Genomic DNA, 16,908 nt, shown 5'->3' with positions numbered 1-16,908 from the left:
AATATAATTAATAGAAATTAATGAATTACATACGTTTCGGTCACATATAGGACCATATTCAGTGATACATAAAAAACATTTCCTAATATATAATGCTAACAATTAAAACTAAAATTCACGCAACCGTTTGTTGTTTCGAAGTACGTCATACTGTAAAATGAATTTAGTATAATTAGATCAGTGTGTGATTAACGCTATTACAGAAAAATCTTTTGTTACATACATCAAGCCGTTCGTCAGGAGAAATTGTTGAGTCTACATTGTCGGTATGTGTTCTCTAGCGATGAAATGGCAAAATACTCGGCGGACGAGAGAACGCAACAACATATATAGACAAGATAATAGGAAAGGAAGGGGGAAAGGAAAAAGGTGGGAAGGAAGTGGGAAGGGACTTAGGGAGGGAACAAGTTAAGGGGGGAGACTCGTGTAACACGCTAAAAAGTAAGATAACTTTTGGAATTTTTTTTTGAAGAATTAATGCGACGGATCTTTTTTAAACTGTTAGGGTATTTTATTATACATTTCAAGAGATAAAAAAAAAATTTTTTTGTTAAAAAATATTGGTTGTGTTAGGAACTATGGAGGTTACGAGGCCGCGGTCTCGTCGCCGGAGTTGTAAATCGGCGGGCGTTATAGCGCCTGTTGTACTCGTCTGAAACAAAAAAAAAAATGTTCTTATTCTCTATAAAATTACGTCGTCGATGAACCTAAAAAAAAAGGTAAAAGTGCAAAATTAAGGAAACGGCGGGACTTAAAAGAAAAGTTGCAATTTAAAAAAAAAATTTTCGTTTCTTTTAAGTCCCGCCGTTTCCTTAATTTTGCACATTTACCTTCTTTTTTAGGTTTATCGACGATGTAATTTTATAGAGAATAAGAAAATTTTTTTTATTTTTGTTTCAGACGAGTACAACAGGCGCTATAACGCCCGCCGATTTACAACTCCGGCGACGAGACCGCGGCCTCGTATCCTCCATAGTTCCTAACACAATCATTATTTTTTAACAAAAAAAATTTTTTTTATCTCTTGAAATGTATAATAAAATACCCTAAAAGTTTGAAAAAAATCCGTCGCATTGATCCTTCAAAAAAAAATTCCAAAAGTTACCTTACTTTTTAGCGTGTTACACGAGTCTCCCCTCTTAAGGACCGGAAGATAACTCTCCGAAAGAGATTCTGTGTCGTTTTGTTTATTTAACGGGGATGACTGCCGTTTAATATGTATCATTTCAGAAATTAATCTCTTTCGGAGCGATGGCTCAACATCAAAGATCTCAACCTTGTCCCAGTCAAACTCGTGGTCAGTCTGCAACCTGTGACACGAAATAACCGAGGGGGAACCAGACTTTTTATTAATATTTAATCTATGCTCTCTCACTCTGGTCTTCAATTGCCTTTTACTTTGGCCAACATAGGTTGCCTCACAATCTCTGCATGGAATTTTGTATACAATATTGCTATGGGCTAACTTGTCGAGTTTATCTTTGCCCGTTTTAATAAACTTTTTTAAGGGGTGTGCAACTGAATAAACAATTTCTGCGTCTTTGACAAATCTTTTAAATTTATCAGACGCAGATTTTACATAAGGAACAGTGAAGAATTTTCTGTTGTTGGAAGAAAACTCCCCCCTGCTTTTTTCAAAACAGAGTTGTGTAATTCTATTTTTAATAGTAGAGAATATGAAAGACAAAGGATAGCCATTTTCCAAGAGCATGTGAATAATCATATTGAAGTTCTTTAGGTGAAATTACGGATGTGAAATCGTTAAGATCTTGTCGACTAAACCATAAATAACGCCCCGTTTGTGGGAGATTGGATGGTGTGAGTAGTAGTTTAAATATCTCCCTGAGAAGGTAGGCTTATGGTACCAATCAAATGCGAATTCTCCATCCCTCACCATCACCGCGACATCAAGAAAATCAAGTCTGTTATCCTCACTAACTTTCATTGTGAACTGTAATCTTTTATGCATGGAATTAAAAATCTCTAGAATGTTTTCAAAAAATTCAGGTGGGGCTGCCATAATGATATCATCAACGTAAAAATAGAATTACACAACTCTGTTTTGAAAAAAGCAGGGGGGAGTTTTCTTCCAACAACAGAAAATTCTTCACTGTTCCTTATGTAAAATCTGCGTCTGATAAATTTAAAAGATTTGTCAAAGACGCAGAAATTGTTTATTCAGTTGCACACCCCTTAAAAAAGTTTATTAAAACGGGCAAAGATAATCTCGACAAGTTAGCCCATAGCAATATTGTATACAAAATTCCATGCAGAGATTGTGAGGCAACCTATGTTGGCCAAAGTAAAAGGCAATTGAAGACCAGAGTGAGAGAGCATAGATTAGATATTAATAAAAAGTCTGGTTCCCCCTCGGTTATTTCGTGTCACAGGTTGCAGACTGACCACGAGTTCGACTGGACAAGGTTGAGATCTTGGATGTTGAGCCATCGCTCCGAAAGAGATTAATTTCTGAAATGATACATATTAAACGGCAGTCATCCCCGTTAAATAAACAAAACGACACAGAATCTCTTTCGGAGAGTTATCTTCCGGTCCTTAACTTGTTCCCTCCCTAAGTCTCTTCCCACTTCCTTCCCACCTTTTTCCTTTCCCCCTTCCTTTCCTATTATCTTGTCTATATATGGAGGGGTTAAAGCCATAGTGGTGTAAGTCAATTTTTTTGACCACTTTTTTTTCTTCTTTTTTCAACATATCTGCATGTGTAGACTGCATCTATGAACTTAACTCGATAGGTTAAAAAAAGTGACTTACACCACTATGGCTTTAACCCCTCCATATGTTGTTGCGTTCTCTCGTCCGCCGAGTATTTTGTCATTTCATCGCTAGAGAACACATACCGACAATGTAGACTCAACAATTTCTCCTGACGAACGACTTAATGTATGTATCAAAAGATTTTTCTGTAATAGCGTTAATCACACACTGATCTAATCCCGATAAAAACAGTACGTGAAATCCACGTTATTGCTACGTGGATCAGCATCGTGGAATCCACGTGGACATTCGAGTGGACAATCCGCTCAAGAACGGTACTGTAGTCCACGTGGATGAGATCATCGATTTGACGTGAAATCCACGAGCTTTCTCTCTGAATTTCTTGGAGTGGAATCTCACTCCAAAAGAGTGAAAATACTGCCAGTCTAATTGGAGTGAAATTTCACTTTTCGAAAAAGTGAGTTATTCATTCTTTACTTGGAGTGATTCTTCAACTCTGAAAAGAGTGACATGTTTCACTGAATAATTATTCACCCGACATAAAAAAAATTATTTATTTCGAAATTTTATTACTATTTTTTAACTAAATTTGTTTCTTAAGATGCAGTCTATGATTATAAATATTTTCTCGTATTTGAAAAACACACTTACCTTGGTGGGATTCGAACTCGGGACCTCTGCATCGTGAGCCAACTGCCTTACGTGGTAGACTACTTCTTAATTTGATGTAAGCGTTATATATAGTCTACATATGTCATAACCAGCGCAAATATATAATTTTTCAAAAATCATCTTAAGAAACAAATACAGTTTAAAAAGAGTAATAAAATTTTGAATTGGATATATGATATAATATTTCTTAATGTCGGGTGAATGTCAGAAACCAGTGCCGGCTCATTATGAAATTTTGTGTTCGTAAATATATTTATGAAAAAAGTATATTTATAAGGTTAAAACATTCTTATCAAATCCTTACAAGGGCCTCACTAGACAAAAATAAGGAAACCTTTCTTATGGCATCCCTAATAAATAATGATCGGGACCTCATCCGGTTAGCGCATAAACGCAGTATAATAATACTTTCATTAATTATAATTTTTATATCACTTTGATTAATTATAATCTTTATATCACTTTGATTAATTATAATCTTTAATAGAAATTACGTGGATGCAGATTTATCCACAAACTATCCACATGGATGCAACGTTTTTTTTTTCATCACTACATCGAAGTCTTTTATCCTCGAAATATCAATAAAAATTCCCTGTACATATTTCTTAATAGATATATCCACAGAGAATCTACATTGATATTTCGGAGATAATAGACTTCGATGTAGTGATGAGAAAAGAACGTTGCATCCATGTGGATAGTTTGTGGATAAATCTGCATCCACGTAGTCCACGTAAATTACGTGGATTCGACGTGGATGTGACGTGACTGTTTTTATCGGGATTATACTAAATTCATTTTACAGTATGACGTACTTCGAAACAACAAACGGTTGCGTGAATTTTAGTTTTAATTGTTAGCATTATGTATTAGGAAATGTTTTTTATGTATCACTGAAAATGGTCCTATATGTGACCGAAACGTATGTAATTCATTAATTTCTATTAATTATATTGTACTTTTGAACACTAACACCTAGTTCCGGCTCAATGCTCTTATTTTAATAATTGATAAACGCAAATGTAACGTATAGCGCATCGTCGATTTGCCAACTCGAGACTCGGCACTCGGCGAGACACGAAACGCGATACCCGAAATGCGTGCATCGTGGCAACGTCGCATAGCCGGCGCGTGCTAAGCAGCTACGTCACAGCTCAAGAGAGAAGGAGACAGCAGATCGTATGTCTGCCCTTCTCTCCCCGCTCGAAGCTTGCCGAGTGCCGAGTCAGCCGACTGGCATATCCCTTCCATCTGAGTAGTTCGGACACGAACCATAGCATGGACACGAACCATGTGTGTACCGTTACCGAGCGTAACGACGTAGTTGACGTCCACTTTCTTAGGCGGCGCGTCAGTATACGTCCGCTGGAACGGAATGATCCGGGTAGCCACTCTCAGGTTTCTCTCTGGTTATATATAATTATATATAACCCTTATGAAAAAATACACTCAACTTTGATGGTTAACACCCAAATTGAGAGTTAACACTCAAATTTGGGCGTAAGTTTAGTGTTTGTCATCAAAGTTAAGTGTCAACACTTAAATTTAGGTGTAGATTGAGCGTTGACCATTAAGGTTTAGATAAATTGTGGGTTTAATCCTCAATGATGAGTGTATATTGGGAGTTTATTCTCAATGATAAGTGTAGGTTGGGGATTAAGCCTCAATGTTTAGTGTAGGTTGGAGATTGATCCTCATCGTTGGATGTTGGTTTGGTGTTAACAGAGTGTTAACCTTTAATGTTCTATGTCGATTGAATCAGTGTCACCATGATCCCTTTATCGTTGGGTGTCGTTTAAATGTTATTGTGTTAATTTTCGTTAAGTGTCAATTGACGGCTTGGTTTATTGGAAAAGTGTTTCAGATAAAAATTGAAAGGTTTGAAGGGGGCCAATAGACGATCTTATTGGATTTTGGATTCAGGGCCTGTATTGAGCCCAATAGGGCCTAAATCAAATTTTTTAAATAAAAACCCCTATTTTTTATTGTACCATCTTTCTATATAATACTTTTATATAATATGTTGGCGAAAATTCCGTATACGACTCGCCATGCGGATTCGGCATTATGGAGGGCGCTCTGTCTCCAATAGGGAGCGCGGTGTCGCATCTACTACTGATGTTTTCCTCTCTACTAGTCGCTCGCTGCTTTACTGTATCCGTCACGTAGTCACGCGCGGCCTATGTATATCACACGTTCTTCGAAAAATATATTGAGTACTAGCACAAAAACTGTTGTATATTGCGCGTCATCCCCATCAGGTTATGGGCCCAGACATTGAGATATACGGTGCGTAGTGTTATTTCCGAAGAAACGGCGAGTACGTACGAGTGCGAGGGAACAGAGAGCGTGCATCGACGTGGGCGCGAAAAGACTGCGAGTGCACCGTACGAGCGCGAAAAGACGGCGAGTGCACCATACGAGCGCGAAAAGACTGCGAGTATACCGTACGAGCGCGAAGAGACGGCGAGATACACCATGCGAGCGCGAAGAGACGGCGAGATACACCGTGCGAGCGCGAGGAGACGGCGAGATACACTGTGCGAGCGCGAGGAGACGGCGCGCGTGCACCGACGCGGGCGCGAAGAGACGGCGAGACACACCGTACGAGCACGAGAGAACGGCAAGCGTGCATCGGCGTGAGTACGAAGTGATCGAGACAATCGCGAAAGAGACATAGTGCGCGGGAGTCATAGTGAGCGTAAAGGCTAGTCAACTATATCGTGTCGGGCGTGTCGACATAACGGCACATCGTAAAGAAAATGGCCGCGAACAGTGTCGTGCGTATCGAGGCGCTCGGGCGCGACAACTACGATACGTGGAAGCTACAAATGCGCGCGCTGCTAATAAAAAACGACGCATGGGGTTATGTGAGCGGCGAAATAACGAAGCCCGAGCCAACGGCCACTAACGCGGCTGACTGGCGCACCAAGGACGAAAAGGCCAAGTCGGACTTAATTTTATCCATAGGAGCGAGTCAGTTGAAATTAATTAAAAACTGCGAAACCTCGCGTGAGCTGTGGATAAAGTTGGAAAACACGTTCCAATCAAAAGGACCCGCCCGAAAGGCCACACTATTGAAGACTCTCATCCTGAAGAAGATGTGTGAAGGCGGCGACGTGCGGGAGCATCTACATGATTTCTTCGATGCCGTAGATAAGTTGTCAGAAATGGACGTAATTATAAATCCAGATCAACTTGCCATAATGATGCTATATAGTTTGCCCTCAAGCTTTGAAAATTTCAGAGTCGCAATCGAAAGTCGTGACGAGCTTCCAACACCTGAAAATCTACGTACCAAGATAGTCGAAGAGTTCGACGCAAGGAAGAGCACAGTGACATCAAATCAAGATGCCTTACTCATCAACAGGAAGAAGCGAAATTATTCGAAGCATAATTCGACTAACAAGGAGGAACAGAAAAAGGACAAGTGTTTCAAATTCAAATGCTACAAGTGTCACGAAAAGGGGCATAAGGCCTCGGAGTGCCCGTCACAGAAAGCGGATGATAAAGGCAAGGTATCTCTTCTATTGACCGAAGACAGATCCGATGTTTTCCAGTTCGCAGACTGCACATCTAAAAATCGGTGGTGTATTGACAGTGGATGCACATCACATATGTGTAAGGATATCAGCCTATTCACCGAAGTCAACGAAAGCAAATCCGGCGTTTTGAAGTTGGCCAGTGATTCATCCGCGAAAATTCAAGCAAGAGGTGTGGCGGCGATCGTGACGACTGCGAACGGAAAGAAGAGTGAAGTGACTCTGAATGAAACCTTGCACGTTCCCGAACTACGAATGAATCTATTGTCAGTTTCGAAGATGACAGATAGAGGTTATAAAGTATCGTTCGAAAAACATAGGGCCATCGTTACCGAACAAAAGGGACGCACGAGGTTGATTGCTAGGAGGATCGGCGATCTCTACTATATCGACGGAGAGTCACCCGATCATTGTCAAAAAGCCAGCACAATGTCCGAGGAGAGCTGTCATTCGGTGATATCGACGAATACAGGCGAATTTTGGCATCGACGGATGGGCCACCTAAACTATCGCGATCTCATACAGGCATCGAAGGATGGGACCATCCGAGGTATAGACTTACGGCATGTGCCTGAAGACTTGAACTGTGAAATATGCATTCAAGGGAAGATGACACGACCATCGTTTCCGAAAAAGTCAACACGAGAGACCGAAAAATTGGAACTTATTCATACCGATATATGTGGCCCGATGCGAGTTACATCGAACGGAGGATCGAGGTATTTTATCACTTTTACCGACGATCATACGAGGTGGACGGAGATAAGGTTCATTAAAAGTAAGGACCAAGCACTCGAAGAGTTCAAGGCATACCAAATCTTTGTCGAGAAACAGCATGGCAAGAAAATAAAGGCGATTCAATCCGATAATGGCCGCGAGTACGTCAATAAGGAATTCGACGAATACTTAAAGACCCAGGGAATTCAACGTCGACTCACAACGGCATACAGTCCGGAGCAAAACGGGGTGGCCGAAAGAAAAAATCGGACTTTGGTGGACTCCACGAGATGCCTTCTACTCCAGTCAGGTCTATCTCCATCATTCTGGGCTGAAGCACTATCCACGGCGAATTACATTAGGAATCGCTGTCCAACCAGAAAGCTCGATGGAAGGACCCCACACGAAGGCTGGAAAGGCAAGACTCCGACTGTAAGTTACTTCAAGAGTTTTGGATGTAAAGTATTCTGTATAAACAAAGTTCCCACGAGAGGAAAACTTGACCCTCGATCCAAGGAGGGAATATTCGTCGGGTATTCCGAGGAATCGAAAGGTTTTCGAATCTGGCTACCGGAATCCAAGAAAATCGAGATTACTCGAGACGTAAAGTTTCTGGAAAACTCTCTGGGAGGAGCTAAAACACCTTTCGAAGATTTCTATTCACAGTCCACGGACATGATCCCAATTGACGGCGTGGACGTCAAATTGTCCTCCGGTTATGATAACACCGAGCGAAGGAACATCGAGGAGATTGCTGTGGAGCCAGAAGAAGCGGAACCAGAAGAAGCAGAACCAGGGGAAGCGGAGCCAGGGGAAGCGAAAATAGAAGAGCCAGAGGGTGAAAAAGAGAGACTCGCACAAGTCCGAAGAAGAGGTCGTCCCCGCCTTATCAGAACCGGGCGGCCCGGGAGACCTCGAAAGGAATATAGCCACGAAGCGCTTGCACAAGCGGAAATGGCGTGTGTGGCCGAAATCCCAATAACGCAAGCCATGTCGGATGTGGACTCATCGGAATGGATGGACGCGATGGCGGCAGAGGTGATATCTCTAATTAAGAACAACGCATGGAAGATCACAGAGTGTCCGAAGGATCAACGAGTAGTTGGGAGCAGATTTGTTCTGCGCAACAAATATAACTCCGACGGATCTATCGAGAAACGAAAGGCACGTGTTGTAGCACGCGGTTTTTCTCAAATACCAGGGATCGACTATCACGAGACGTTCGCTCCAGTAGCAAGGATGAGCTCGATACAAGCTGTGTTGGCCATAGCAGCACAAAGAGACATGAAGATCGAACAGCTTGATGTAGCAACGGCATATTTAAATGGTGAAATTGAGGAGACAATCTATCTGGAAGCACCGGAATATCTAGAGGATATTTTGGAACATATCATTCGTTCCAGAAGCGTGGACAGTTGCATCAGGGATACGGCGAAGAAGATGTTGGAGGACATTCGGAAGCCGAACGCAGTTTGTCTATTAATCAAGGCGTTGTACGCGCTTCGACAGTCAGATAGGACCTGGCACTCTACACTGAAGGAAGTGCTTGAACAACTCGGAGCTGTTCAATCGAAGGCCGACCCATGTGTATTTCTAATCGGACCTATCGAGGACAGAACATTTATCATCGTATACGTCGATGATATACTAATCGCATCTCGTGATACTGCGAAGATCGCGAAAATCAAGAATTATCTCAGCGCTAACTTTGAGATCAAAGACTTGGGCGGCGTCAAATACTGCTTGGGCTTGGAATTCTCAAGAGAGGAGAATGAGATTGCTATAAGACAGAAAGGGTATATTAACGACATTCTCGCAAGATTCGGCATGCTCGACTGTAAGCCGGTGTCCACTCCAATGGATCCGGATGTCAAGCTGATCAAGGAGGAGGTCGGCACGGACTATCATCAGCCCGAGGTTCCCTATCAGGAACTCATTGGGGCACTGATGTATCTGGCGACATTGACACGACCCGATATAGCTCATGCTGTCAGTCGTCTAAGCCAATTCAACAACTGTCACACGGAGACTCACTGGAGAGCAGCCAAACGGGTGTTGCGATACCTCAAAGGGACTGATAATGTTGGTCTAGTTTATTCTGTTTTCAGTGATCCTCTCGAGATGTTCGCGGACGCTGACTGGGGTAACTGCAACATGGATCGTAAATCCTACACTGGCTACACCTTTTTATTGAGCGGTGGAGCCATCAGCTGGGAATCAAAGAAACAGCACACTGTGGCCCTATCAACAACTGAGGCCGAGTATATGGCTCTCTCTGAAGCAACCAAAGAAGCTCTATACATGGGAGGATTACTCGGAGAACTCGGGATAACATTGGATAAAATCACCATCAAAAACGACAACAACGGGGCTCTAAAGTTGGCGATGAACCCCGTTTATCACGCTCGGTCGAAACATTTCGACATTCGACATCACTTCGTGCGTGACGCCGTTAGCAGAGGTTTGGTTAAAATCCAACATGTATCCACCGACGAGATGATGGCGGATATTCTCACGAAGGGACTGCCTAGAGGAAAGCACGAAGTCTGCATGAGGTCCATTGGACTCAAGACCATCAAATGAGCGGAATCCGACCAGTACGATTCGAGGGGAAGTGTTGGCGAAAATCCCGTATACGACTCGCCATGCGGATTCGGCATTATGGAGGGCGCTCTCTGTCTCCAATAGGGAGCGCGGTGTCGCATCTACTACTGATGTTTTCCTCTCTACTAGTCGCTCGCTGCTTTACTGTATCCGTCACGTAGTCACGCGCGGCCTATGTATATCACACGTTCTTCGAGAAATATATTGAGTACTAGCACAAAAACTGTTGTATATTGCGCGTCATCCCCATCATAATATATAATACTTTTTGAGATATTCAAGGAAAACTTTGTAACTTTTTCAATATATATTTAGCTTGTGATATCTTGATGATTGTTTGCCAGAGAAAAAAGTGGTACAGAGGACTTTTTAACTTAATTTTATTTCAAAAAATGTGCTGTTGCAATAGTATACTCCAATTTTTTTTAAATATTTGTGTATGCATCTTCTTGGAGTGTTTACAAATATTTAAAAAAATTGGAGTGCTATTGCAACAGCATATTCTTAAAACAAAATTAAGTCAAAAAGTCCTCTATACCACTTTTTCCTCTGGCAAACAATTATCAAGATATCATAAGCTAAATATTGAAAAAGTTACCACATTTTCCTTGAATATCTCAAAAAGTATTAGGCAAATAAAAGAATTTTTCAAACAAAAGTTGTTCAAATTAATTAATAGAGAAAGATGGTACAATAAAAAATAGGGGTTTTTATTTAAAAAATTTGACTTGGTCCTACCCAGCGAGAAATGAACCATCGAATCGACGTCTAATTGACGTCGAAATCATCGATATTACATCATATCGAAATAATGCTCAAAATTTAAAGCTTATTTCGATGTTTGTGCTATATGACATTTTTTAAAAGAAGAGATTATTTGTGACATACATTCATCGCGCCAGACTGTAAAGAGGCAAATTATGTATTTTCTGTTAAGACATCGATATTTCATCATTTCGATATTCGATTCGAAGCTATTTTGATTTGCCTGTCAAATATATAATAACATTGCCATTATATAGAATGCAATATGAATAAAAAATTATATTGTATTGGCAGACATGGATAATGTAAATATTTTATGATTTGAGCATTATAATAATTGCGTTACAGTATTAATTTTTTTAGGCTTCCATTTTCATTAAATAGTTACTTTATAACTGTAAAAGTCACAACAAAATTCCTGTTTGTAATTTTACAATTTTGAAAATTAAAATATTATATAATAGGTACATTTTCAGTACTACATCCGCTCATTTATTAAACAAAAAGTTAAATTAAGCAACTAATTAAATTATTAATATTAAATATTAATACAATAAGATATTTGTATTTACATTTATCAAAATAAAAAATAAGTTCAATTATGAAAATAAAAATTAATAATTGGACTTATTAAAAATTAAATAATTTGTTCAGATGTTGCGCTCGAATTCTTTTCGCGTTTTACAACGCCCGATCATTTCACATTAGATGGCGCGACGCGCGAGTCGCCACTCTCAAAGGGCCCCCGCCTCCTTCCTCACTCGTTAGGTGTCATGGCCGCACTTGCTTGCGTTTCTTCGAACGTGTCGAGTCCGTTACCTCTTTCTTGACGGATTGATCGTTGCGGCGCGTGTTCTGGAGACCAACCGAGCGAGAGTCGGATCACCAGGGAGAACTCACCGCCAGGAAAGGGAGAGCTGCGGCAGCTAGCGTCCGAGAGGGAGGATCGAGGCGAGGAGTCCGGTTCAGCGAGCGGAGCTAAAGCCGTCTGTAATACCGACACTTGTTTTAACCTCAATTTGCGAAAACATTCGCTTTATATAAAAATTCTACAATGTATTGTTACAAAAAGACTGTGGCGTGCCCTGCGAATTACATCCAAAAATACGATACCGTTGTCAGAATTAGGTTTAGACTCTAAACAAAAAAGTTATCTGTGAAAAAGCATTATTGCAAACGTACACTTAAAGTGTCATATAGCACAAACATCGAAATAAGCTTCAAATTTCGAGCATTATTTCGATATGATGTAATATCGCCATTATGGAAAAATACACTCAACTTTTGGTGTTAACCGTTAAAAAAACACCATAGAAAAACCCTTAAAGTTGGGTGTGATTTCGGACCGCCAATTGAAGATTAACCTTCAAATGATGGTTAACCTTCAATTGGCGGTCCGAAATCACACCCAACTTTAAGGGTTTTTCTATGGTGTTTTTTTAACGGTTAACACCAAAAGTTGAGTGTATTTTTCCATAAGGGAATCTATGTGGATAAATGTTTTCTTTATATAATTAATATATAAATTATAAGAACTCATATATAATCATGTCAAATTATATATGAAACATTATATATATTTAAATATATTTTAATCGGGTAATAAAACCCTATATGATTATATATGATTATACATGAGTTCATATAATTTATATATAAATTATATATAAGAAGCATTTATATATCCATGTAGATTATATATGATTATATATAATCACTAGCTGGTTACCCGGGCTTCGCCCGGGAGTCGTTTTTCTTAAAGGAGTTCCATAAGGAGTCGGGTTGATTTAAAGACGGTAGTTTAACTTTTACACATGAATAACACATTTTAGGTGCTTAAGTTTTAAACTTTTTTGCTTAACAATGATCACATATTGGATCAATTTTCCAAATTATTACTTTCGGATGAAATTGATATTCGTAATTTGAATCATAACTAAATGTTTCTAATTTCAAAATGGACCGCATAAATGATTTCATGGATTAAACATGTCGTAACCGGTCTTTTTCTACTCAAGTTTCACACTATTGAGTTATTTCCGCTTCTCCGATATTTCACTTACCGATTAGCGACATCATCCTTTGGTTTACCCTGGCGTTTTTTAGGGAATTTTGAGATTGCTCGCTCGCGATGAACACATAACCTCGATTTTTTACTTAAAAAACTAATGGAAAAAATCGGTAATTGGTAAGATTTTTTACTTAAAAAACCAATAGAAAAAATCGGTAATCGGTAAGTGAAATATCGGAGAAGCGGAAATGACTCAATAGTGTGAAACTTGAGTAGAAAAAGACCGGTTACGACATGTTTAATCCATGAAATCATTTATGCGGTCCATTTTAAAATTAGAAACATTTAGTTATGATTCAAATTACGAATATCAATTTCATCCGAAAGTAATAATTTGGAAAATTGATCCAATATGTGATCATTGTTAAGCAAAAAAGTTTAAAACTTAAGCACCTAAAATGTGTTATTCATGTGTAAAAATTAAACTACCGTCCTTAAATCAACCCGACTCCAAGTTCCATTTTTTGTATTAACTATTTTTAATAATTTTTCACTAATTGTAATGCAGATAGGTGAACTAAACATGTATTTTATTTGTATATTATAAACTGTACTCCGACAAAAATCACATTTCAATGTTACTTTAATGCTTGTTTTCCATTATCTATATTTTTCTACATATATTTATTTATCTGTCTTCTATAATGACGTTGATTCTACTTGTTTATTAGTTGATCATTGGATTTGTTTTTTTAATCGTTAAAAACCTCTGTGAAAACAACATTGCGAGTTTTATTGCTCTCATCAGGAATCAGTATTGTTTGGTCCTTTGTTGAACCAATCCGTGAGAGTCCTACATATAATTGGCCGTGTGAAAAGACTTCGTTTCTGAGGTCTACGCCAACTACTTTGAAGGTTTGTCCTTGGGACTTATTAATCGTCATGGCGAAACACATTCTAACAGGAAACTGCAGCCTTTTAAACGCAAATGACAAATCCGTAGGGACCATAGGTATTCTTGGAATTAATGCTATTTCACCGGCTGCAGGTCTTGTCAGAATGGTTGCTTCTATGATGTAAGGCATGAGACGCTTAACTTGCAGTCTCGTGCCGTTGCAAAGCCGTGGTGGTTTAAGATTTCGAAGCAGCATTATCGGGGTACCAACTTTTAGTCTCAGTTTATGTGGAGGCAATCCTGCAGGGTTAAGAGAGTTGAGAAACTCAATCGGATAGTGAATGACTTCATCTCCATTTACCATTGTGTCTATTGACTTATATGTTTTACATTCAGTGGTGACTTTTTGTAAAACTATTTCATTAATCTCCTCTGCAGCTTTATTTTTTGCAGTTACAATTGCACGTTTGCAAAGCCAATTTGTTTCCTTTTGTGTTAAATTCTGAATATCTGGATAAACATTGTCAATAATTTGATCAATAGTTCGCACGCAAGTTCCTACAATATCAGAAATGTTAATGTAGCCATTCTGCGTTATAGAGATAGAGCCGTCACCAATTTTAAGCAAATACTCTGCAAATTGTTCTAAATTCTTGTCTCCTCGTAAATAAACTCGCATATTAATAGTCAGTCGAAGTTTTTTTACATGCTGCCAAATTTCAGATTTTTTCATGCAAACTTTCATAATATCCGCACGTGTTCCTTTAAGCACCACTGGCAGAGTTTGCCTGAAATCACCGGTAAAAACAAATGTTACCCCACCCATTACCTTTTCTGATGTTCTCAAGCCTTTAAGGGTTCGATTGACGGCATCTATATGGGACTTGTGCGACATCGTACATTCGTCCCATACTATCAAGGATGCCTGTTGGAGAAGTTTACCAGTAACACCATTTTTTCTCATGGAACATACCGAACTTTGGTCCAAGGACACATTCAGTGGCAACTTAAAAGTAGAGTGGGCAGTTCTTCCACCACTTAGAAGAGTCGCAGCTATGCCTGATGAGGCAACCGCGATAGCGATCTTCTTTTGACTTCTTACTTTCGCCAAAATCAATGAAATGACAAACGTTTTGCCAGTACCTCCTGGCGCATCTATAAAGTAAATGTTACCCTTATTATCTTCGACACTATTTATTATCTCGTCTTATACCATTTTTTGTTCTGTATTCAGTTTCACTTCGTTTTCTTGCAGATATACTTGTAAGTCGTCGATATTGTGTACTGTTTCTCGTAAGTAAAGTAGGTTATCTATGTTTGAATCATTGCGCTGAGGTTCTGGCAAACCAAACTTTTTCAAGCACTTTTCTCCATGAGTGAACACTATGTCCTCAAGAAGAATCAACCCCTCATTGAAAATTTCCTCTGTAAACTGAACCTCAGTATTCTTACTTTTATGTCGAACCCAATGTAAAATATCATCGCATAGGTGTGTCCGGTATGCATTCCATAATTCTAAAGGATTAGACATTTCACAAAACATTAGCATAATGCTAAATAACTCTCTCATTTTGTGTGCACTTTCTGAAATAGCTGCATCTGATAGTGTATCTCGCCAGTGCGTGTCACTCTCAAGCAAATTCCGAGCTTGGCACGCCGCGCGATAAGTGGGCATTATTTCACCATTCACCGTCTTTAAGTCATTAAAAGACGTCGGTCCTCTGACGTGATGTAGGAGTAGTCTGAGATAAAAGCATTCTGAATAATTAGGGTGTATAGTATACACTCGCCCTAATACTTTGTCCCGCTTTATACCTGGACAACCATCTACATCTTGGCCCCGTTTTCTTCGTTGCCATTTTTTGTTAGACCATTTATAATAAGCCGGTACTTGGTGATAAAGCAAAGTCTGTGCAAATTTATCAACTGCACACAGAGCAAAGAAGGCTGTCAGAGTGGTCTGAGGTGGATTTTCTATAACTTGCTGTAGATTTCTTTCAGTAAAATACACTCTTTGCCCATTTTCTAAATGGACAAATAAATGAACAACTGGAGGATAGCGCTCGTGAATAGAAAATCCTAGTATTCTCCAGATACTTTCAGAGGTACTCAAATATCTGCCATTCAAATAGTTCTGAACCTCATCTTTTTTATTTTCAACGGCAAACGTAGCCGCATCGTTACCTTTATTAATATACTTACATATATATTTGATTGCTTGCACAGAGTGGCAATATTCAACGTTGACGTGTGCAACGAAGCATCTGGAGAGAATCGGACAATATGGGACTATCCATTTATTATCAACAATGAAGTTACAATGCGATATAGTATAAATGTTTCCACCGTCAGCCGGACATCTTCTTCTGTACTTAGGGTATCCATCATCGCCAGTTTGTGTATACTGAAGAAAATCACGGGGATATCTTTTTGAACATGTACCGTTTGACATGCAAGGTGATGAGGAATTGACGGCTCCACATGGACCGTGGATCATATTCTTGCATACTATGTCGTAAAGTAATGGATCTTCATCCTTATTGGGGATTTCAGCTGAAATAATGCTATCTATTTCATCAGATCTTATTTTGTCGACTAACCAAATTAAAATGTGGGCATGAGGCAAACCTCTCTTCTGCCATTCAATTGAAAACATGTAGCATCGAACTTGACCAAAAATGTCCTTCTTTGTTATGGTTTTCATAAGTTGTTGTAATTTTAATTGAAACACTCTCGCAACAATGTCGTGTCTTTCACTTGGACGTTGACCGGGATACAATTCTGTTTTAACTTCAGGCCATTCTGGATTGCACGTGAATGTGATAAATAAATCAGGTCTTCCGTAATTACGAACATATGTAAGGGCATCCTGTGTCCGCTCATGGAGATATCTAGGTGATCCTGTAAATGTGGATGGTAAAATAACCAGTTGCCCTATATCCGCCACATTAGAGTCTTCATTT

General features: G+C 39.4%; 1 protein-coding gene across 1 annotated transcript; it reads right to left on the bottom strand.

Moving 5' to 3' along the window:
- Positions 1 to 13,802: 13,802 nt before the first annotated feature.
- LOC139780360 (ATP-dependent DNA helicase PIF6-like) lies at positions 13,803 to 14,309 on the bottom strand. The gene has a single exon (XM_071718981.1). The coding sequence runs from the start codon at positions 14,307 to 14,309 to the stop codon at positions 13,803 to 13,805; it is 507 nt and encodes a 168-aa protein (XP_071575082.1).
- Between the last annotated feature and the right edge of the window lie 2,599 nt (positions 14,310 to 16,908).

Source organism: Temnothorax nylanderi, unplaced genomic scaffold, assembly GCF_030848795.1.
Source record: "Temnothorax nylanderi isolate EJ_2023f unplaced genomic scaffold, tnyl_v1.0 TNYL_tig0273_pilon, whole genome shotgun sequence".
Classification (NCBI taxonomy): Eukaryota; Metazoa; Arthropoda; class Insecta; order Hymenoptera; family Formicidae; genus Temnothorax; species Temnothorax nylanderi.
This window is presented reverse-complemented; position numbering and strand designations above follow the sequence as displayed.